Below are 22,787 nucleotides of genomic sequence, written 5' to 3'. Positions count from 1 at the left end.
AAGAAACTGACCAATTACAGTCGAATCCGAGAAGAATAAGCGACTGTGATTCGCCCATTTCTTATGGCTTAAGGCTTAAAACCTTATTGTAGATCCGGGGTAAGGCATAAAACACCTATTGTAGATCCGGACTTACCAATTAATAAAGAAGGATAAGTCCGGTTCTACAATAGGTGTTTTATGCCTTATGCCGTAAGAAACTGACCAATTACAGTCGAATCCGAGAAGAATAAGCGACTGTGATTCGCCCATTTCTTATGGCTTAAGGCTTAAAACTCTATTGTAGATCCGGAGTTATGCGTCATGCAAAAGCTTGTGTCTGGAGGTGCGTTCCGTATCGCGCATGATGTGCATGATGCATCCATTGTCCTTGTTTAACGTTTGGTGAGCAACAAGGATAAACGATGCATTATGCGCATCATGCGAGAAACGGAACGCACCCTGGGCCATCGACATCTAGAATGGACCGCTGATGGCAATGGTGGGGGAAGAAAGACGATTAGAGTGAGAGGCAGGAATAATAAGATCGTTCTTTCTCTGTTTACTGAAGCCTGATTGGTTGTTGTTAATCCAACAACCAATCAGACTAGTTAGAAACAACAGTAATAGAGAAAGAACGATCTTATTATTCCTGCCTCTCACTCTAATCGTCTTTCTACCCCCACCATTGCCATCAGCGGTCCATTCTAGATGTCGATGGTATGGGCTCTAAGGGTATATCCACACAAACTTGCATAGCCGCATAAACATATACATAAAGAAAATTATCCAATTGCAGTTCTCTTTTTAAGTCGTACATAAAATGTGATTGGATAATTTTCTTTATGCATACGTTTATGCGGCTATGCAAGTTTGTGTGGATATACCTTAAGACCTTCCCCTTTTCTTGAGTCGGAAAACCAAATAGAGGAATAAGAAGAAAATAAGGACATGATGCATCATGGATGATGCATCATGCGCTTGATGCGTAATTCGGGACGCACTCATAAACAATTATAGCTGGATAATGACGTCACTGGTTGTTATATCGATTGTTGGCAAGTTGAAATTCAAAGCTGTTAAATTCTTAAATTAGTTCTGTTAGAAAACGAAATGTCTGAATCTGAAGAAATCCCTGAGAGGCCCACGAGGCAACTGTACAAACAATTCGCAATAAGGACACGCGTGCGAATGTCAGAACAACCTGAGAAAGACGTCAACATTTTTTTTTTAATAGTTGGAGTGTTACTTATACTCGCTTTGGCCGTTCTAGCCGTTTTGCATTTTTTACATTAAATATTAAAGATGTGAAATGAGAAATGTTGAAATTAAAGATGTGATGATTGGTGATACTTACAAGAGAGATTTGATGTTTAATGCTTGCATAAATTCTTATTGCATCAATGTCTATATATAAAGGAATACAATTTATGTATTGTGTATACATATATATAATTGATGTATTCACGACACAGTGTGATATTAAACTGTGATACGATTAAATGCAGCTTTTTAAGGTAATAATCTATGAATCTATTTACACATATAAGAATAATTTTTTCTAAGAAATTATTTCTACATTATTTTTCTTTAATATTAATAGATTTACTTTAAGAGAGAGAAGAAGAGGACGAGAGTTTGAAATCCTAGGTTATATCGTGATTATTGTTGAATTTAAAGTTACTAAAATGACGTCAATATTTTGTATACGTACTGGCTTTGCAGTAAGCCGAACATTTCTTTTACCCAATATTCTTGGGAGAGGTTACGTGACATACATTCAAGGCCAATCCCCTCAACCTCGTGTGCGAGAATACTTTTATTATATTGATCATCAAGGCATGGTATTTTTCATTTCATCTATTGAAGCTTTAGTTTTTATCACTGATGAAACATTTTCTCAGATTTTTTTCATATAATTTTTTAGAATTTTAAAGTAAATTTCAATATTTTTCAGAATTTCTACATATTTTTTAACTTTTAAAATTTCTCAAATTTTTTAAATTGGAACATTTTCAGAAGTACCAAGAACATCTATATTTATTCCAAAATTCTTTATAAATTTGGAAATATTTTAAGATTTTTTATTCTGTAATTTCTGAAATCTTATAAAATCTAAAAAAGTATTTAAGATATTTTTCTCAGAAATTACAAAATGAGAAATCTTCGAAGATTTCTCTCAGAATTCACATATTGAAAAATTGTAAAAAAAAACCATAGATTTTCTCTGTATTTCTTTAAAGTATTCAAATTTGCATGAAAATTTTGGGAAAAATTTTCATCAGGATAATGAATGAGCATCTCGTAAATAATTATTTATAATATTTGTCACAGTTGTTCCTGGATGATGTCCGCATAAGGAATTTCACCTCCTGCTTTAAAGGTATACATCAATGTTTATATCAACTGAAAAGTATCTTTTTCATGTGTGTTGCAAACTGTTGCAGACAAAAAATTCCTGGCATTCTTCTTCAAGCGCCTAAGGAAAAACGACACCAAACGTTACACAGATGACTTTCCATTCTTGTCAATTTGTGGTGTAGAGAGAAATTATGTGAGATGTGATGACTTACCATTGGTCTTTACAAAGGTGATTCAAAAACGTAATGTGGAAACTGGGGCAGAAGAGGACTGGTTCAGTTATGCGCACGCAGATGACTTATTAACGGTAATTCTGCAGAATACTATATATAGCTATATATCAGTTTCATCTTTGGATAAACTATGTGATAATTTATCTAATGGATAACAAAAGAGTAAAAGTAAACTAAAGTTTATCAAAAAGTGGAACAATTCAACCATAGTAAAATTACAATTTTAACCGAGTTCTAATGATGCTGTATTAACCATCAAATTTGCCACAGGTGCCGTTTGAACCGCAAAGATTATTTATGAACATTAAAACGGGAAGAGTATATCATCCTGCACCAGAGAAAGCGGGCGGAATCGGTTTAGTGAGATCCAATTTAGCTATTGAATTCAGCGCCTCGTTCAACTTTCAAAACGGCGAGGGAAACGCACCGACACATTTTGTCTGGAGAGACGAGCGATACCAACTCGATACAGGATGGTACAGAGACAAACTGCCATAAATAGTGAAATAAAAACAACGAAACTCTTTTTATAATTCATAAATATATTGCGTAACTATAAAAAAGGAATTTTTCAATGACAAGCGTAAGCCTCTCTGAGGTTTACTCAGATAAACTTTAATGTTGTTACATCAACCGTCTATCAAAAAAGTTATTAATAAAGAATTTACAAACAAGCGTTGCCTGAAATAATCTGAATAAGATTAGGAATTCTATAAAAAAATTATATGTACATTTACTACAAGTACTGCGGAGAAATGAAACCCCTGCACATTTCTACCCTAAAATATTCTATTCTAATCGAATCTAATTCTAATTTGAAATTGGGAAATCCCGTTCATTTACTTTGTATTTAATAATTTGCTCAGTCTTGATTTCAATAATATATTTAAACAATATTAAGAAACTTTATTTTAGATCAACGCATATGTGAGAATATATTTTTTTGAAGTCCTTTTTTATAGTTTTATTAAAAAGAAGCATATATTTTTTATAAATCACACTTGTATGTGTAAATATACATGAATTTATATATGTAAGCTTATATTATACGTCTATATACATATTTTTTTATATTTTAATATTCTACCTTTCATCACATATTAACGTATAGACGAAATGTCAAAAAGCCTGGCAGTACCATCGTCGGAAACTGTTATTGCTTTCTTCTCATCACTGAAAAGTTACAAAACATATTAAATATCACAGAAGAGATCGAATGTATTTCATATACAGAAAATTTCAGAGAATTCTCTAATAAGGCCAGATTTTCAAATTGTGATTTTTAAAAAATTGAAATAATTTTAATTGCTCAAGAATATTGCGATACAAAATTATAAACATGTATTAAAATTTACGATTAATTCGAGTTATTTTTTGACATACGTTTTAATAGCTGTCCGAATTTAAGTAAAAAAAGTTTACTTCGTACAAATATATATATATATAATCGGAACTAATACATCGAAATTAAGCTACCCACAAAATCTTGTTCCCACATAATAATTTTATTTTATTTTATTTTTTTCTCGCACAATTAATTAACACAAATTTGCTTGTTAATGGTTTACCTGGATATGCATACATCATATAAGGCCCCTTTGTGTCCCGAGAATATTCGAAGGCAGTGACCTACTCTCGCATCGAAACATCTTAGTTTACCATCTAATCCCGCTGTAAAAAATATCGATGTCTTAGTCCAAACTAATTTTGTGACACTTCCTTCTTGATCCATTTCGTGCCTAAGACTCTGGAGAGAATTGAAATTTAGAACTTAATGTTTAAAAAGAAACTAGATATAAAAATATAAAAAATAATACTTGTTTAGAAATATCCCATATGTAAATTTTTCCGTATGTTTCACTCGTGACTGTTGCACTTGCAGCAACAGGGAATGTAGGATCTTTACAAAAAGCTGCAACCTCTACATGATCGTTGTTATCGCCATGCCTATGCAAATCTTGAAGTACACAAATTACCTGAAAAATATTTCAATATCAAGTTACTTTTAAGCTACAAATCAAAATGCCGCGCGGATCTGTACGAGAGCAACAAACTCATAATTAGCAGATCTCTGGATTCGATAATCTCCCGTCTAATACACAAATTATAATTTCGTAAAAGTTATTATTCTGCAAAATAGATAGATATGAGGCTGACTTCATTTTATAATAAACTTAATTATTGAAAATAAGCCTGAGAAGGAGCTTCTGGACTTTGATTTGAGTCGCAGTTCATCGGTTTAAGCTACAAGTCAGCAATCGACAAAAATTTTAAATAACCGATCAATTTTAATCTTTATATGGATAACATAAAAACCAATAATTTTATCAGAAATCATCTCTTTTCAAGTACAGGAAATGCAGCAAAAAAATACGAATATAATGATACTACTTTTGCTATTGAGGAAAATATTAAGAAAATAAGAGTTTCTTGTACCTTGCCATTATGTACTGTGCTTAATATAGTCTGGCTTTCCACTGACACCGAAATCAATAAATTATTATCCATGTAACAATCAAGAGCAATGATATTGCTTGAATGTCCATATAATCGTGTTTGGTCAGGGGGAGTGGTGGATACTAAAGTGTTCGATTTTAAATCTATTACGTGAATCATACCATTTTCATATCCTATTGCGGCACGTTTCCCTGTAAGATTTAAATTAGTATTTTGTTCTCTTTTGAGTAAAAATCTAAGCGTATACTGCTATCACGTACCATCTGGAAGAATTATACCAGTCTCTGATTTAATACCGCTACCTTGTGCAAAGATCTTGTAATCATCCTTTCGTGTTTTCAACATATAAACCTCTCCTGTTTCACCACCTGTTACTAAGATGTCACTGAAAGGGTGCCACTTTATCCACTAGATAATAAAAAAAGATTATTAATAAATTGTTGTAGATGCTTGTGTTTAAAGAAACAACAGATTTATTCTTTAAAGTTGAACCTTTTGTACTTCTCTTTTTTTTATTTTTTCTTTGAAATTATCGCTTTTCTTGAAACACAACTGAAAAGTACAGGTAATAAAAATAGGAATTAACAAATTTCAACTTATCAGAAATCATGTATACTAGAACATACAGTTTCTGATTAAAATCTGTTATTTTCTGTTCCTATTGTCTATGCTTTTCAGTTGATCAAATCGTAATTAAATTATTTTATTTATTTATTTATTTAAATTATTTATTATTTTTAAATTATTTTATGTGCAGCTATAAAAAAGTTTTAATAATTGTTATCTAAGAATGCTCACGTTAATATCGTTCATTAAGGCAGTTTCCCAGACACAAGTTTTGTCACTTATTCGCCACAATTTTATTTTGCCACGCATGTCGGCTGTGGCTACATATTTGTCGTTGTAATTGAAATCAGAGAATATAACGCTATCATTATGGCTATCACCAGTATTGAGAATACTTTCGCCCGTATTGGCGTTCCAGAGGTATCCTTTATCATCTTCGCCCCCTGTCGCCACTAAGTCACCATTCTTACTTAACGAGCAGCAAAATACTGTGTGATCTGAAATCAATTTAAAGAAACAGTTAATGAGTGCTTTCTAGCAAGAACACAGACGATATAGTATAACTCAGTTAATCATTACATTCTTATTGTTTATCAATGTTAAACTATAGCATTGTTTGTTTTGTCTCTCGGGAGCTGCTCAGGGTTGCTCTGAATAAACCCAGTGTACTTGAAATTTAGAATTCACACAACGTACGACATCCATCGTAACCTCGAGCAGCTCCTGAGAGACAAAACGAACAATACCAACAAGTGCTTTATATTTGATAATAGAAGTTTAAATAAGTGTTCTATTTTTTATTGCTTTCCTTTTAGAAGATATAGTCAACATAAGTGTTTATCTTTGTTATTCATTGAATGCTAAGGTCAGAACAATGTTTGTATCAACTGTCTTTTAAAAGAAAAATAGCTAAAACATTGACTTGTGTCACTAATGTCCAATTTCTTTACCTCTAGATAACTTTATCTAAGAGATATCATCTAGAGTACAATGGAGAGATCTCCTGGATAAAAAGTTATCTGCAACTTATCTGGAAGTGAAGAAATTGGGCATAAGGATATATTCCACTTAATACTGATAACGCTCATGAAAACATTTCGTCCTTGTTGTTTATCAAATAAAGACAAATAATGCTTGCGAGTGCTAAGTAGAACATACCTGAAGATTAAATAATCACTGTATTACATTAGTTGCATTGGGGGAGTGTGCTATCAGAGCTATGTGCATTCTATCTTTATTGGGCCTTCTACAATAAGCCGCAAGTCAGAAGTTCTAAGCGATCTTAAGTCATAATCGGTGAAGTTGGCCAACAGCCAACTTGAACGATTTGGTTAAGACTGGTTAAGACTTATGACGTTCTGACTTGCGGCTTATTGTAGAAGGCCCATTTCATTTATTAGACGTAAAATAAAGATATAATGATGCAATAGTGTTAATTCACTGTCTCTCTTGCTAGAAAGCATCATTAGTGACATGAGTTAATAAAAACTTTGTTCTACCTTTCTTAGCATTTCATGAATAATAAAAGGTATTTTTCACCTGGTAACAAGTCTAACTCAGATAATTCTCAATTATGACATCATAACAATTGCATGTTCCTTTAAATTCTGACAGGTGAGATTCAACTGAGTTTTTACTTACAATCTACACAAGCTCAAGACTGTGTGCTTTACTGAGTCTTATTAGCTCATATTAAAAGTGAGGTTATAAATCTGTGGTGTTATACAATAACTGAGTGCTTTCCAGCAAGGACACAATCAGACACAGTGTAATACAGTGAATCGTTGTTTCATCCTTGTTTAACATAAGCAAACAACAAGGATATAATGATTCACTGTGTTACACTATGTCTGACTGTGTCCTTGCTGGAAAGCACTCTTTGTCGCCAAAGTAAGCCATTATCTGAGTACGAATAACTTTAAATTCAGTATCACTTGTATGAAAAGCAATTAATGTTTGCGTCGATTTCTGCCACTAAATGGAAAGCATCCAAAGACAGGATGATACTTGTGTCGATTTGTGTCACCAAATAGAAAGCATCTAATCGGTCTTGTGTGGAGATCAAAAGCTTTCTTACAAGGCTTATGACCATGAAAGACGCGTACGGCATCGTTCACGTTATCCTCCTGCATAAGATCCTCCGTCCGTGGATTCTCATTTTCATCCGATGAGCTCGAACTCTCGAAAATCGGGTCGTTTAAATCAATGACCTCTTCAATATCATCTTCTACAATCATCTCGTCATCCATGAGATCCTCCACTTTAGATGGAGACGGCGGAGCACGTTTATCTTGCATCTATTGGAAAAATCACAATTAATCAGCTGTTTAAATCAATTAGCAAAGCTAGTACTGACCATCACGAAATAAATGCGAGCGAGCGAATAAAAATATCTTTGATCTTCCTGAAGCCCTGTGGCACACTAAAATGTTGGAGCATGTGTTCACAGCACGTGGCTCTCAAACAACATTAGGTCTGTTTTTTATTGCCGCACTTTCTGAACTAGTACACACAGTGCAATAAGTTGAAGTGAAACAAATATATGTTTGTTTCACTTTAACTTATTGCACTGGTTCAGAGTGCAGCAATAAAAAACAGACCTATTGATAATCTGTGACATCGACTAGAACAACCAGATCCAGAATGGAACTTATAAAACGGAAAGGAACTTCTCTGAAGTGTTTTAAAGTGCAGTTAACAGATAAAATAATACCGAAGTTTTACCGGGAAGTTATCCCGGAAGTTTACTGCGCGGCTGCGCGCTAACGCCCTCTCAACAAATTTGGCGGCTATAATTCAATTTAGAGAATCTAGATTAAACGGGGAATAGATTTTTATTTAATTTTACTGTTATAAATTCTCGTTGTGTAATCCTACCCTAGCAGAACAGCAAGTCACGATAACGTCAAAATGACATTAAAAGGAATCGAAAATGATTGAAAAATGACTTTTAACGATCATTTTGGAGTCATTTTGACATTATTTTGATATCATAATGACTTGTTCTGCTTGGGTAATTTTTTCCTTATTACAAAGATTATACGTAATGCGTCTTAATTTTAAGTAATACAATTGTTGTACCCTTGGGTGAAGGATACAGGTAGGGGATTCGCCGAGGACCAGGACACGCAAATAAACCACCAAATACAAACTAACACTTTAATAAATTTAGTAAATTCGTACAATCTCACAATTAAATATAATATTTTACAAGATTTAGTCACTTCACATATACTCTCCCTCTCTCTCTCTCCCCCCTCCCCCCCCTCTCTCTCTCTCTCTTCGTAATTACGTGTCGGCCCGATTTTGGTTTATGTAACAAGTTCGCGTTGACTTGATGAATCGGTCGACTTATGTTTTATTCGCGTGAGGGCGTCGTCTCGGATAATAGCTGATAGTAAGACTCTGAGACTCTGCCACGGTTAATATACTTGCTTGAACTGTTGACTTGACTTGCACTTTAGTCAGCTATTCGATCAGATTTTGGTTGTTCTCTTTTTTAATGCGGTCATTGCTGACACATGCATCCTGATTTCTTAATTTGGGCAATGGCTTCCGTCTTTCTGCAACTTGTGAGAAACAGCTTGCAGTATTTGCGCGCTGCTTGCGCAAGATTGTATTTTCGCAATTGAATTATGAAATTAAAGTACGCTAACTTTTCGTCAATGGTTTTTAGTTCAATTGCGAAATGACCAAATTACCAAATTGATTTCTAAATATTTGAATTGCTAAGTTGCTCCATCTTTATTCTCTTATATCAATTATAGCTGTGGCTATAACACAATAATCAAATGCAAATAATTGCAAATGCTGTGGCTTAGGGGCCGATTCTGTAACTCTTAACGACAGTCGTTGATGTCGTTGCACAGATATTGTGTAGAGTAAAAAAGCTGCGCAATGACATCAACGACTGTCGTTAAGAGTTATAGAATCGGCACCTAAATATTAAATATTTTTATACAGGAGTAAAATAGAAGAATGTACATGCTATTCAACTTTTATTCAACAACTATATTAAGCTTATCTTAAAGGAACACGACAAGCATCGCGTAACAAGCTTTCTGTACATATTTGAACTTTATGTTAATATTTATATATTGTTTATATATATTATATATTATATATATATATATATATACATATATCTAGCACATTCATACCCTATACATAATGCTACTATAAAGTGATAATATGTCATATGTATAAATGATTGAACATATGTATGTACATACACACGAAATGAAACAAGACACAAATAAAAAACTCTCCATTTTCTCTAAAGTAAAGAAAGGCGAATTAAATAATTTTTTAAATTAAGATAGTACACTCGCGAAATGAAGACAGTCAGAATTTTTTTAAATTGAAACTATATATTACACTAGAAGACTTTGAGGATGTGCAATTACAACCCAGACAGCACACAATATATTAAAAAACTATTTAGAAATATTTATAAGATTTATTTTAAATATTTTGTAAATATTTTTGTGGTTTTAGATTACACAAATCATAAATATTTATTATAAATATTATGAAATACTTATTAGAATATAGTTATAGTAAATGCTATGAAAATACTTAATATGAGACATTATAATCCAAATAAAAAATACTTATATTAGAAATATTTATTTATATTTATCGTAAATATTGCATAAAATATTTAGTCTATATTTTAATAATATTTCGAATAAAGCTTTATATAAAATATGTATAAAATATCTATATATTTCAAAAAAATGAATATTAATACATATTTATCATAAATATTCTGTGCCATCTGGGAATGAGATTGATCGTTCCAATAGATACAAGCAATTAAAAACCTCACTTTTTATACGTGTCACCTAAAAACAAAATTCATGAAAATGTCGCGTTTATTTTTGTAGGGTCTAAACTAGCAGTGATATGTTAATAAAAAACGAGCATGCGATGGAGGAACATGAAACGGATATATTGTGAAAAAAATATCATAATTTTCTACCGTAATGCAATTTTCAATTTTGTTTGGCATAAAGAGGCGACTATGCGTCTGTATTCATTTTCTTTCCGCGTGTACAATGAGGAGCAAAAATGAGTTTATTCTTCGGTGTAATACATCATACTGCAGGCGGTGCGCTCATCTACACCAAAATACACCCTGTCGCAAATTCTCATATGAGTCCCATGGGACATTGATAAGTCTCGCAAGACCACTCGAGCGGGACGGACGTACGTCTTGTCTGCTTCGGATATCGCATCACCTCACTCATTTTTTGAAAAGCGTTTCCGGCTTCGACTATGCATTGTGTTACATTATTTGTCTTAAGATTGCATCATTATTTCGTCCCATTCACCGGTTTAAGGTGACCGGTGTATCATACTTTGATTTCACGATTTATTTACGATTTTAGCCGGAATCGCAGTCATTTTTGTGGCGAGTGCCATCAATTTTGAAGAAGAAGAAGAAGATGAGGAATTGACTCAGGTGTGTTATGGGGTAAGGTATAACAATAAAATATTGGGAATCACGAAATTGTGCATTTGTTTATAAGTAATATATTTTATGTATAACATTTATGCAGTGTATGAACACAATCATTTACGTGTATACTGCTGATTGCATAAATAGATGTGCGTGTATTATTACAATACGTATGTTGTAACAATACGTACATATTATGAATCTATTTATGCGATATACATGTAAATAATTGTTTATACACTCCATAGATATTATACATAAAGTATATAACTTATAAATAAATACACAATTTCGTGATTCCCAACATTTTATTGTTATACCCTGCCTTGTAACACACTTGAGTCAATTTTCCATGAAACCTATATGGGAATTTGCGACAAGGCAAGCTCATTTTCGCTCCTCATTGTACATGCAGCTTTGGACAGTATAGTCAAAAATTTTCTCTCGTTAGCGGGAATAGAGGTATCGCCAATGAGTGCGCGATGGGACCAAACTTTTGGATGATATTGTTGCGAGTGTACTACCTTAAAAGACTATATGGTAATGTAACTTTGGTAATAGAGATATTGAAAGGTAGCTCTGAACTTTTCCACATTTTTTGAAAGCCTAGAACAGTAAAAAAAAATGGGATTAAATAAAAAAGACCCAGATTACAGACGAAAGGCAGTAAAAATATGATTACTGATGGAGGATTAATTTAGAATCTGAATTCGATAAAGATAACGCGCTTGTTATACTTTCTACATAGTAGAAGACCATCTAATTAAAACTCGCTCAATTACGAACTGTAGTTTCTTATTAAATGCCTAAGTATTTCACTTCATTATTCCGCCTTCAATGACTTCTTTTCTTTTCTCTTGATAGAATTCTTTTTACAGTCACTATAAATATTATTGAGATCGAATGCAGCCTTTACATTGTCCTAAAAAATTAAAACAAATAAATAAGATAGAATTACATAAGCTAGGAGTTTAACAAATTAAATATGAATGACGACATACCAGAGAGAAAAGAAATTTAACAAGCTTTCCTTTATGATCCGCGTATGGACGTCGCTCTACTTCCTTGCCATCTTTAAAAAGTATCAGCGTTGGTAGCTGCTTGCTCGTGCTGGCGTCACTGACGTGATACTTTGCCGCGGCATCTGGATGTCTTCCAACATCCACTTTACCGAATTTGAAGTTCTCCAATGCGTATCTAAATCATAATTATTTTCAATGTCAGTAAACATACCAAGTATTCTCTCGCAAAGAGAAAGAGAGATTAGATTATATATAGCTGCATTCAGCAGAATTTATTTTGTTTATTTTATATTTGCTGAAAATTTTCTTCGTTGGTATAGAGAACTAACTCCTGTAGATCTAAAAGTATATTTAAAAAATATATTTTTTAATATTTTTTTATATAGATTAATAATATTATTCATCCTGAGAGATTGTTTAATTGAAGAATAAGATAGTAATATTTTTGGATTAATTATACTTAATATTTTATAAAGAAAAATAATCGAACAAATAATTAAAATTATGAATATAATTAATATAATATATAATTAAATTAAATATTAAAGACATTATATAGAAGTAATCTTGCAAAGTAAATAAAATATAAATATAGCGTGTAATTAGAAATTAAAGGTAATCCGATCAGCAAAGAAAATTTGCAACAGATACAAAATAAACATTCTGTAGAGAGACCATGGTATATATTTAATTAAATCACTTACTCTACAGAGAGCTCAGAAAATATCGGTGCAAAGGTTACACAAGCTGGATTCCACGCAGTGTAAAATGCTACTAGCCAGACAACTCTGGTGTCACGTTGTAATTCCTCCTGCAGTCCATTGGCTCCACGTAAATAGATGACATTCTCAGGCCCTTGATACATTGGTTCTGGCAGTACTAATGCAAATACTGCACACAAAGTGCTATTAGATCGCTTATGACACAATGGTCTATAATTCACGATGATAAAGTGTTGGCCAACTGTTGTACTGTTTATGGGGAACAATTAAAATTAATTCTATCGTATTCATGTACTCAATTACATACATTAAACTTTCCATAAACGATAACAAGTTAGCCGACATTTTGTTTATCATGCTCCTGCCCTTCTCTTACGTATAAAAATAAATGCATATAGAATGCCCATCCGCACGTCCGCGTAGAACCACAGGATTAAGTTTGCTCCTTTCGTATACATGAAACTAGACGTCAAGTAATTTATCATGGTCACACTGCCGGTCTTTCTTGTTCTTATCATAACAACAGTTATGAGGAAAAAGAGAATCTGTGTCTCCCTCTAAAAACATAAGTACTTGTTAATGAAATAATCAAATGTTAATTCTCATCTACAACTATGAAAACCTACATTCTAGAATGTCCTGTTTAAAATATAAAATGCAAGTAAATCTCTGTCTTGTGATGATTGATAAAGGAAAGTTCAAAGTTTTATCTACAATTTGGAATCTTATAGTATCAATCATATAGATTGTATAATAAACTAAAAATATTTGCTTTGAGTCCAAATGACTTAGGCTTGATTACACCAACATTACTTTGATTTTAAGTGAGGCTTAAAACTCTTTTGCCCATATTCATAGTCAGACCTTATACTTAAGGCTTCCTTAAATTTATCTTTAAATGCTCAGTAGCCAATAAAATAATTTGTAGAGCATCTGAAGATAAATTTAAGGAAGCCTTAAATGTAAGGCCTGACTATAAATACAGGCCTTTGTCTCTTTTCCAGCTTTAAAACGAGAAAGAGAGAGTTTTAAGTCTCGCTTAAAGTCAAAGTAACGTTGGTGCCTATCGGGCCTTATTGCTATAATCAAGAATTAAAACCAGGATTGTGTATCATGAATAAAATATAATAATCTACATCTATGTGTATACACACACACAGGATATTCAAAAAAGGTAATATCAAACTTTAAGAATATGTAGTACTTGTGAAAACAAACTGAAAAGTCTTAATGAGCAGTACTCCAAAAATTACTTGTTTCCCAGTTATAAAGCATTTTCTATTGAATAAGTAATGAATAATCCATTTATATTTCTAGTATGTATACAACATATTTACGTAGATGTTTGTCCTTCACAAACTTCTAAGGTTGAAAGTAATAAATATCACTGGCATGGTGTTTATAAACTCATTCTTAACATCAGTTGACTGTCACCTTGTATAATGTAAACTATTCAAACTATTTTATATACCATTTATACAAATAATCCATGGATTATTAAAACCCTATTATTCTTATCATTAATTCTTATCATATTCTTTATCATTGCACTGGGCTTTTATTTTACATTTTTTATATTATTACTAAAGTCAGATAAATCAGCAATTGTAAAATTTAATCACTTCTTTCTGTATTGTATTATCAAATTTATAATCTACATATTATACGTTGCTTATATATTGTCTACATGAAAAAAAATTCGTGTAACGTAACGTAAACATTACAAAAAAAATTTCGTGTAAACATGAAATACACTCGAAATGTACGGCTTAACCTTGGTTAAAATCATATCGCAGACAAATTAGCATCACTTACCCCATCGAATTCGCAGCCGTCTTGAGCAAATATATAATTACAGACTATAGGAAGGCGTTTGGCGATAATGTAGGAGACACTGAGGAGGATATTTATCAAATAGTATGGCTTCAAGAGCAACTTTAGATCCTTTTTGAACGACATTTCGCACAGTCGAAATAGATAATTTGTACAATTAGTAGATTACACCTGAGGTGCTCGGTACACACTCGAGGTGTTCCGACTAATTAACGTTAAATAACGATTATTATACGATCTGTCTCGCAGATGTCCTCCTCCTGGACAATCCCTAAAGGTGATCACTATCTCGCACACATGGTGAATGAGGTGTCATCAGTGAAATTGATTCATGTCAACGAGTGGAAGATATGACTGCAATAAAAATTAAAAACGAGGCCACTACAGACGCGCCTAATTTCTGTGTATTATTCTGCGGCGTGCGATGATGTGTTAAGTGTCAAGTGTTAAGTTCTTCTTCTTTTGGTTTCCCCAAAGAAAATATCAAGTTCTACTCATGGTAACTCACAGCAACTAATGGAAGATAATAGCGTTTTCGGCCCGATCGGGTTTGCACCAACCTGGGTTGGATTAATCTTTCCTATTGGTTGACGTCACCCGCTCTACCAATAGGAGAGCACAAAACGCCATTAATCCAACCCAAGTTGGTGCAAACCTGGCCGGGCCGAAAACGCTATTAACTTTTTACAGTGTCGAGCAGTTTAGAGAGCCGTCTATTCTGTAATCTACAATCCGGATCCGAAACTGCCTTGTCTTGATTGGCTGAGTTCCGATCCGCGATCCGCAATCCCAATCCGATCCGCGTTCGCAATCCGTAGTGTGACACGGGCATAAGGGCCTGCGCACAATAGAGGAACAGGAATCAGATATTAAGATTTTAACCTATCAGAAACCATGTATTCCGATGTAATCAGTTTCTGATAGGTTAAAATCTTAATATCTAATTCCTATTCCTCTATTGTGCTCAGGCCCTTACACTGTGTCATCTGTGTTGTTGGAAAACACCCAGTGTGAATCCAGCAATAGAGAATGGACTGCGCGAATGCGCGATCCGTGTGTCAAAATGGTCGATAGGGGCCGTGGTCCAATTCATGTTGACAACGCTCATGAACATCGTTTGTCTTCGTTTAACATTTGACAAACAATAAGGATGAAATGATTTTTAAGCGTTGTGAAAGTGAATCGGACCGCGGCCAGGGATGAAAGATAGGGACCGTGGCAGACGGCCATTTCTATCTCTTTCCATTCAATAGTGTAATGGGAGAGAGACTGAGAGGGAGATTGGCCGTCTCCGGGATGATCCCGATTGACCACAGCTTGATTGGACACCACCAATCACAGCGACCGGTGCTTAGGAGCTTTGTAGTCTCAAGCGCTGTGAGTGGCTCGTGTCCAATTGAGCCGTGTCCAACTGGGTGCCACCCCGTCTTAAGTACAGTCTTATGATGTTATGAACCAATCAGAGGGCCGCATTAGCGACTTAAGACATTACTTAAAGGCCCGTCTACAATACACGGAGTAAGAAGTAAGAGTAAGAAATTGACCAATCACAGTCGAATGTGAGAAGAATAATCGACTGTGATTGGTCAATTTCTTACTCTTATTTCTTACTCCGTGTATTGTAGACGGGCCTTAAGACAGTCTTAGTCTGGATCTACAATAGGTGTTTTAAGCCTTATGCCGTAAGAAATTGACCAATTACAGTCGAATCCGAGAAGAATAAGCGACTGTAATTCGCCCATTTCTTATGGCTTAATGCTTGAAACCCTATTGTAGATCCGGACTTAAAATAAGAACCGACTATAAATACCAGCCATAGGCCGTGGTCCGAATCATGCTGACAACGCTCATGAGCATTGTTTGTCTTCGTTTAACATTTGACAAACAACAAGGATGAAATGATTTTTAAGCGTTGTGAGCGTGTATCGGACCGCGGCCATAGGTCGGTATTCATAGTCGGATCTTATATTTAAGACCGTCTTAAGTACAGTCTTAAGATGTCATGAACCAATCAGAGGGCCGCATTAGCGACTTAAGACGGTCTTAAAATAAGAATCGACTATGAATACCGGCCATAGTGTCTCATAGGCGATTGCTGTAAAACTGTATTAATTTTTTTCCAGTTATCCAGCTGCATATAAAAATAAATTAAATCAAAATTAATCAATTAATTAATTAATTAAAATTAATTATATTATGAACCAGTCATCTAAATATTAATTCTATAAAATCGTTTTTGATAATATCTGAATAGTACCTTCAAGTACCTTGATGATGTGCTAACAATATTTTTTTGACACCCTGTATATGATCTAACACGTGTGCATTGGTGCAATGTTTACATGATGGTCAATGCGCCCGTTAAAAAACATCAACACTGTGATAACATGATTACTCAGGACAATTGCAATAATACAAAAAATAAAGTCCAATAAATCTAAATGGTGTTCTCCAGACAAACAAAATTCGCAATTTCCAGTTGCTGGTAGTTTCTGATTAGTAACATTGAATTGTTATTGTTGAATGACCCTGTGTGCCTTCCAACAAGCGACACAGTGTGACACAGTGATCATGTCATCTTTGTTTAACATTGACAAACAACAAGGATATAATGATCCATTGTGTCTCGCCGTGTCATTTGTGTCACTTGTTGGAAGGCACACTCTATATTCACTTGTGGCACAATAGTATTAACTATAAATATATTTCCTGCTTATCAGAGATATTTTCCCCTTCTATGCTTTCTACTGTTGTATATAAAAATCAGTGTCATTGAATGCCTCTGTAAACACCGTACATCTCCAGAAGTTGTAGGCAGAAATTGCAAAATGAAGACAGTCAGCTTTGTGGGAATTTTATTGATCCTTGAAGCTTGCTCGCTCATTAATGCAATTAACGAACAGAATCCTAGCACTCTTAACAATAGTTATCCTGTGATAGTGATCACCTGGGATTACAAAGATGCAATGAAAAAAGGTATATTGAGATATTTGAGATATCTAACTGTATCAACTTGTCAAGAGTGAAAGATATGCAAAGTCTCTGCTAATTTAAAGATACTGTTACTTATTATTTAAGCATGGGATGTAATACATAATCAGAAGAGAAGTGCTCTGGACGCGATAGAAGAAGGATGTTCCCTGTGCGAGGAGCAGCAATGCAGAAAGACGGTGGGATTTGGCGGCAGTCCAGATGAATCTGGAGAAACTACGCTAGATGCTATGATTATGGACGGGTAAAGGCAATCGAAGCAACAAAAAAGCAGTTTTCTTGTTTTATTAAATTATACTAGTGGTATATTCAAGAAAGATATTTTTTTATAGGACAAAGATGGATGTAGGAGGAGTAGGAGGACTGCGGAATGTGAAGAATGCCATTTCGGTTGCTCGCAAGGTGCTGGAACATACAAAGCATTCCTTATTAGTTGGGAGCTTGGCTACAGATTTTGCTGTGAATATGGGATTCAAGCAGGAATCTTTGCAAACGGACGAGTCCAAGGAGATGTGGACACAGTGGAAGGCAAACAAATGTCAACCCAACTTTTGGAAGGTATTGAGAGAGAGATCATATTCTTTCAATACATTTCATTTTATGATTATTTCTATGATATTTTTGCTGTATATATTCAGAACGTTATACCAAATCCAACAAGTAGCTGTGGACCATATCGCCCAAGCAACATAGAAGATAACGAAAATGTTCTAACGGGAAGCGAGAAAAATCATGATACGATTGGTATACTCGCGATAGACTCACAGAGACGAGTAGTAGCTGGAACATCCACGAATGGCGCCAAGTATAAGATACCAGGACGCACTGGGGATTCTCCTATTGCAGGAGCTGGTGCGTATGCCGATCAGGACGTTGGTGCAGCTGCCGGTACCGGCGACGGAGATATTATGATGCGATTTTTGCCGAGGTAACATTATGTATTAATTGTCTTTCCAGCGAGAGACATAGTGTAACACATTGATTGTTTCATCTTTGTTTAACATTAGTAAACAAGGATGTTATAAGTCACTATTGTACTGTGTCATTTATTGTGTCTCTTGCTGGAAAGCATTCAGTATAATATAAATATATTTTTTCTAGGTACAGTTTAATGAACTAAAATATAAATTTGTATGCATTTTATTTTGGTCTTAATTTTCCTACTTTAATTTGAAATATGTTCAATAAATAAAGTTAATGTCTAGTATAATATGTAGTATCTTAGCAATACAGTTGCTGAAATTAAATTAATTGAGTATTTTTTGCAGCTTTCTAGCGGTAGAAGAAATGCGTAATGGTGCAGCGCCAAACATTGCTGCTAAGAAGGCAATAAGCAGAATCGCCCAGCATTATCCTAACTTCTTCGGCGGAGTGATCGCGTTGAACAACAAAGGAGAATACGGAGCAGCGTGTAATGGAATGTTGGCGTTTCCTTATTATGCTGCAAATCCTACTTTAGGCCCTAAGTTACACTCCGTTCAGTGCAGCAATTATCCGCAACATGATGGATACGACGAAACCTGTTAATTTGTACATTTGTTCATACTTTAAAATGAATTATTCAAGCTTATTTACCTTCATAAAATAACCTTCTCAAGGTAAAAATATTTATCTTCATGAACTTTAAACTACATTAAACTCAATATTGAAAATATCATACGAAAAAACGTTGATGTAATATAAACATAAACATCAGTTGTCCATAAAAAAGTCGCATCAGTCGTAGCGATAATTGTTTTATAACTTTGAGTTAAGAACAAGTTAAAAACCTTTTGCAAGATATATTAATTATAACAGAATTTAAAGTAGGGGCCACAATATAAGTAGAGTTTCACATTACTTTTTCTCTATTATGAGCTAATCTAAATTCTGGTTCCATACAATCATCTTTGGTAGTACTTTGATGCGCTAATAATATCTTTTTGGATATTTTGTATACGATCTACATATGTAGGCTCTATATAGAAAAAAAAAGTCTAGATTGGTCTAAATGTCTAGATTTGACCTGTCAAAGTGATCTGTTATAGTTTTGTTGTTTTTTTACACATGTTATATTTTTTACGTATATTTATATCTTAGATCTGTTAAAATAGGTGGATCGGACAAACGATAAAGTACGAATTTTGTAAATAGTAAATTGGGGGGGGGGGGGGGGGGCAGTAGTTGAAATCATAGCATTGGTGAGATTAGTTGATTTCAGTACGGAAAGTTGTGCGAGTGATAGATTTGAAATTGCGAGTAATAGTGAAATATCTTTGCGTAAAGAAAAATTGACGGAATTGTATAAAAGGATTTCTGACTTTTCTGACAAATATATTCAAGTTTGGACAAAAATCATGTATTCTTCAATTTATTACAAGGTTGATACTGATAAAACTTTCCTGTGTCTCCTATTAACGTACACACGTATGCACTGGTACAATGTTTACATGGTTCAATGCATCCATTAGAAAAACATTAGTAATGTAATAATCAAATTACAATCTTTCAAGTAACATGTAACAATCCAATACATCTAATTAGTACTTGCCAGACAAAAAACGTTAGTAATGAATTATATTATCGCTAAATGATTCTATCCGCTTATAACACAATAGTATTTCATCAAATATGTATTTTCAGTTTATTAGAGTTTATATTCTCTCTTCATACTTTTTGTTGTACAAATTTTATAATATTTAATATCTCTACAGGCACTGTGCATCCGAGAAGCTACAGGCAGGATGTAGCTCGCTAGATTTACAAGAATTTTGTTGTTCCTTGAAGCTTACTTCTTTATTAATGCAATCAACGAACAAAATTCGCTTTCGACAATAGCATTCCTTTGGTATTGCTCTCCTGGAATTTCAAAGGAGCAGTTGCGAAAGGTATCTAACTGTGTCAATTCGTCAAGAATGAAAGATATGCAATTTAAAGGCACTTTGTTAATTATTATTTAAGTTTGTTAATTATTAAAGACACTTTGTTAATTATTATTTAAGCATGGGACGTAATATTTAATCGGAAGAAAAGTGCTCTGGACGCAATAGAAGAAGAATGTTCCCTGTGCGAGGAACTGCAATGCAAAAGGGTTGTGGGATTTGGCGGCAGTCCAGATGAATCTGGAGAAGCTACGCTAGATGTTATGAGTATGGACGAGTAATAAAGACAGTTGACATAATAAAAGCAGCTTTCTTGTTTCGTTAAACTGTATCAGTAGTTACATTCAAGAAATGTATTCTTTTCGACAGAGTGACGATGAATGTAGGTGCAGTGGGAGAACTGCAGAACATGAAGATGCCATTTCGATCGCTCGTAAAGTAATGGAGCGTACGGAACATTCCCTACTGGTCGGAAATTTGGCTACGAATTTTGCTATAAATATGGGATTCAAGAATGAGTTTCTGCAAACGAACGATTCCAAGGAGATGTGGAATAGATAGAAGGCGAATAAGCGTCAACCAAAATTTTGGAAGGTATTGAGAGAAGTTATGCTCTTTCAGCTCATTTCGTCTTATGATTATTTTTTAGCTATTCTTTCTGAATCTAGAATGTCGTACTGAATCCAAAAAGTCATTGTGGATCACGTGAGCGACATAGAAGATGACAAAAACGTGCCAAAAGGAAGCAAGGAAAGTAATGATACAATCGGTATAGACAATTGTAATAGATACAATTGTAATAGACACACAGGGACGCCTAGCAGCCGGGACATCCACAAATGGTGTCAACCGAAAGATACCTGGTCATGCCAGGAATTCTCCTGTTGTAGGAGGCGGTGAATATGCTAATCAGGATGTCAGTGCGGCTATTTGTACCGGTGACGAAGATATTATGATGCGATTTTTGCCGAGGTAACATTATATTTTAATACAAACTTTTATTTTCCAGATATATTTTAATAAACTAAAATATAAGTTTATACATTTTTTTTATTTTAATCCTGACTTTCTTTAATTTTTTAAATTTGTATAGTAACTAAAAATTGATATCTAGTGTAACATATAGTATCTTAACAATACAGTTGTTAAAATTAAATTGAATATTCTTTACAGCTTCCTAGCAATGGAAAAAATACGTCGTGGAGTACATCCGTCGCGAGCTACTAGTAACGCGATTTTGAGAATCACCTATCATTATCCTAATTTCTTCGGTGGGATAGTCACGTTGAACAAACTGGGAGAATACGAAGCAGCGTGTAACGAAGAGGATATATTTCCTTACACCATCGTAAGTCCCACTTTGAGCCCTAGGGTACTTTCAGTTCCATGCAGTAATCTGCAGTATTATAAGAATACTTATCAAATTTTTCAATGATACTAAGGGTCGATTGTTCCACCTATTGGTAAATTTTATTTGTTTGGTAAATCTGGCAATCTGCGCATGTGATTGGGTAATCTTGCTACTTATACCTAGATAAAATTTACCAAAAGATGGAACAATCGGGTCTAAATAATGTATAGTACTCATTGCGAGCATTCTAATGATTATATAATGTAAACATATTCTAAAATTTACAAAAATTCGATAAATAAAATGAAACTGTATAGAAAGATTTTTTGTTCTGTATGTACCTATGCACACATTCATTTTGGACACCGCAATTTAGCACAAATTCATCAGTAATGATGTATGTACAAAGTGTTAATACGGTTTTCTTATTTTATATGTGTAATATAGTTGTGTGCAAACGAAACTGTAAGCAATCGTTTTGTAGGCAAATGGAACCCTGATTGAACGATGTGTGACTTTTTTATCATAAAATATTAGTATATAGTATATAATATATTCAAATATACTAAAAACATTATATTTATTAATATGAATGCCCTAAGTTATTTGTATATAATGCTGTAGAACGGAAATAGTAATTAATATGTAAATATAAATTAATGCCAATAAAACAAGAATAAAATCATAATAAACAACGTGTACATTGAGTAAAATAAACTGCGTTATTCGGCCACTCCAAATAAATCATATTTAAGTTTCGTTATTAAGATACTAGTTACTGCAGATATAGTTATTCTCTGATAAATATTGTTTTCATGATTCTAGCTTTTATTGACTATATTATATTTGTTTTAATTATTAATTTTGTTAAACACAAAAGGATATACTTAACACATTAATTTTTATAATCCACATTCTTTAGTTACTGTGTTCTATTCATCGCATG

The 22,787-nt window shown here is 33.7% G+C and overlaps 4 protein-coding genes and 1 pseudogene across 4 annotated transcripts; 3 read left to right on the top strand and 2 right to left on the bottom strand.

Moving 5' to 3' along the window:
• Positions 1–1,318: 1,318 nt before the first annotated feature.
• Positions 1,319–3,440, top strand: LOC108770928 (UPF0598 protein CG30010). The gene is made up of 5 exons (XM_018522692.1): positions 1,319–1,496; positions 1,583–1,823; positions 2,314–2,362; positions 2,427–2,647; positions 2,844–3,440. The coding sequence occupies exons 1-5, from the start codon at positions 1,438–1,440 to the stop codon at positions 3,069–3,071; spliced, it is 798 nt and encodes a 265-aa protein (XP_018378194.1). The 5' UTR covers positions 1,319–1,437; the 3' UTR covers positions 3,072–3,440.
• A 199-nt stretch (positions 3,441–3,639) lies between these two features.
• Positions 3,640–8,060, bottom strand: LOC108770926 (angio-associated migratory cell protein). The gene is made up of 8 exons (XM_018522690.1): positions 7,954–8,060; positions 7,675–7,894; positions 5,829–6,094; positions 5,291–5,438; positions 5,010–5,221; positions 4,391–4,549; positions 4,142–4,320; positions 3,640–3,746 (listed from the first exon to the last, which is right to left on the bottom strand). Exons 1-8 carry the CDS (start codon positions 7,954–7,956, stop codon positions 3,674–3,676), a joined length of 1,260 nt encoding a protein of 419 aa, XP_018378192.1. The 5' UTR covers positions 7,957–8,060; the 3' UTR covers positions 3,640–3,673.
• A 3,404-nt stretch (positions 8,061–11,464) lies between these two features.
• Positions 11,465–15,141, bottom strand: LOC108770916 (thioredoxin-related transmembrane protein 2 homolog). The gene is made up of 5 exons (XM_018522676.1): positions 14,621–15,141; positions 13,182–13,362; positions 12,788–12,974; positions 12,063–12,258; positions 11,465–11,983 (listed from the first exon to the last, which is right to left on the bottom strand). The coding sequence occupies exons 1-5, from the start codon at positions 14,762–14,764 to the stop codon at positions 11,885–11,887; spliced, it is 807 nt and encodes a 268-aa protein (XP_018378178.1). The 5' UTR covers positions 14,765–15,141; the 3' UTR covers positions 11,465–11,884.
• Positions 15,142–17,295: 2,154 nt separating this feature from the next.
• On the top strand, positions 17,296–19,211 carry LOC108771045 (N(4)-(Beta-N-acetylglucosaminyl)-L-asparaginase). Its single transcript, XM_018522923.1, has 5 exons — positions 17,296–17,614; positions 17,717–17,873; positions 17,962–18,187; positions 18,268–18,557; positions 18,898–19,211. Exons 1-5 carry the CDS (start codon positions 17,467–17,469, stop codon positions 19,154–19,156), a joined length of 1,080 nt encoding a protein of 359 aa, XP_018378425.1. The 5' UTR covers positions 17,296–17,466; the 3' UTR covers positions 19,157–19,211.
• Positions 19,212–20,050: 839 nt separating this feature from the next.
• Positions 20,051–22,342, top strand: LOC108770900 (N(4)-(Beta-N-acetylglucosaminyl)-L-asparaginase-like; annotated as a pseudogene).
• The last annotated feature ends 445 nt before the right edge of the window (positions 22,343–22,787 follow it).

The sequence above is a fragment of the Trachymyrmex cornetzi genome, unplaced genomic scaffold, assembly GCF_001594075.2.
Source record: "Trachymyrmex cornetzi isolate Tcor2-1 unplaced genomic scaffold, Tcor1.1 scaffold138, whole genome shotgun sequence".
NCBI classification, from domain to species: domain Eukaryota; kingdom Metazoa; phylum Arthropoda; class Insecta; order Hymenoptera; family Formicidae; genus Trachymyrmex; species Trachymyrmex cornetzi.
Note: the sequence above shows the minus strand (reverse complement) of the source record. Positions and strands in the feature narration are given on the sequence as shown.

Coding starts and splice junctions, on each gene's coding strand:
- LOC108770928 (XM_018522692.1), top strand. CDS start 1,438: ATGTATTCACGACACAGTGTGATATTAAACTGTGATACGATTAAATGC. Junction 2,363..2,426: donor TTTCACCTCCTGCTTTAAAG/GTATACATCAAT, acceptor AAACTGTTGCAG/ACAAAAAATTCCTGGCATTC. Junction 2,648..2,843: donor ACGCAGATGACTTATTAACG/GTAATTCTGCAG, acceptor AATTTGCCACAG/GTGCCGTTTGAACCGCAAAG.
- LOC108770926 (XM_018522690.1), bottom strand. Junction 4,321..4,390: donor TATGGGATATTTCTAAACAA/GTATTATTTTTT, acceptor AATTCTCTCCAG/AGTCTTAGGCACGAAATGGA. Junction 3,747..4,141: donor TATGATGTATGCATATCCAG/GTAAACCATTAA, acceptor GTAACTTTTCAG/TGATGAGAAGAAAGCAATAA.
- LOC108770916 (XM_018522676.1), bottom strand. CDS start 14,764: ATGTCGTTCAAAAAGGATCTAAAGTTGCTCTTGAAGCCATACTATTTG. Junction 13,363..14,620: donor ACGGCTGCGAATTCGATGGG/GTAAGTGATGCT, acceptor TTATGTTTTTAG/AGGGAGACACAGATTCTCTT. Junction 12,975..13,181: donor ATATGCATTTATTTTTATAC/GTAAGAGAAGGG, acceptor CTTTGTGTGCAG/TATTTGCATTAGTACTGCCA.
- LOC108771045 (XM_018522923.1), top strand. CDS start 17,467: ATGAAGACAGTCAGCTTTGTGGGAATTTTATTGATCCTTGAAGCTTGC. Junction 17,615..17,716: donor CAAAGATGCAATGAAAAAAG/GTATATTGAGAT, acceptor TTATTATTTAAG/CATGGGATGTAATACATAAT. Junction 18,188..18,267: donor GTCAACCCAACTTTTGGAAG/GTATTGAGAGAG, acceptor GTATATATTCAG/AACGTTATACCAAATCCAAC.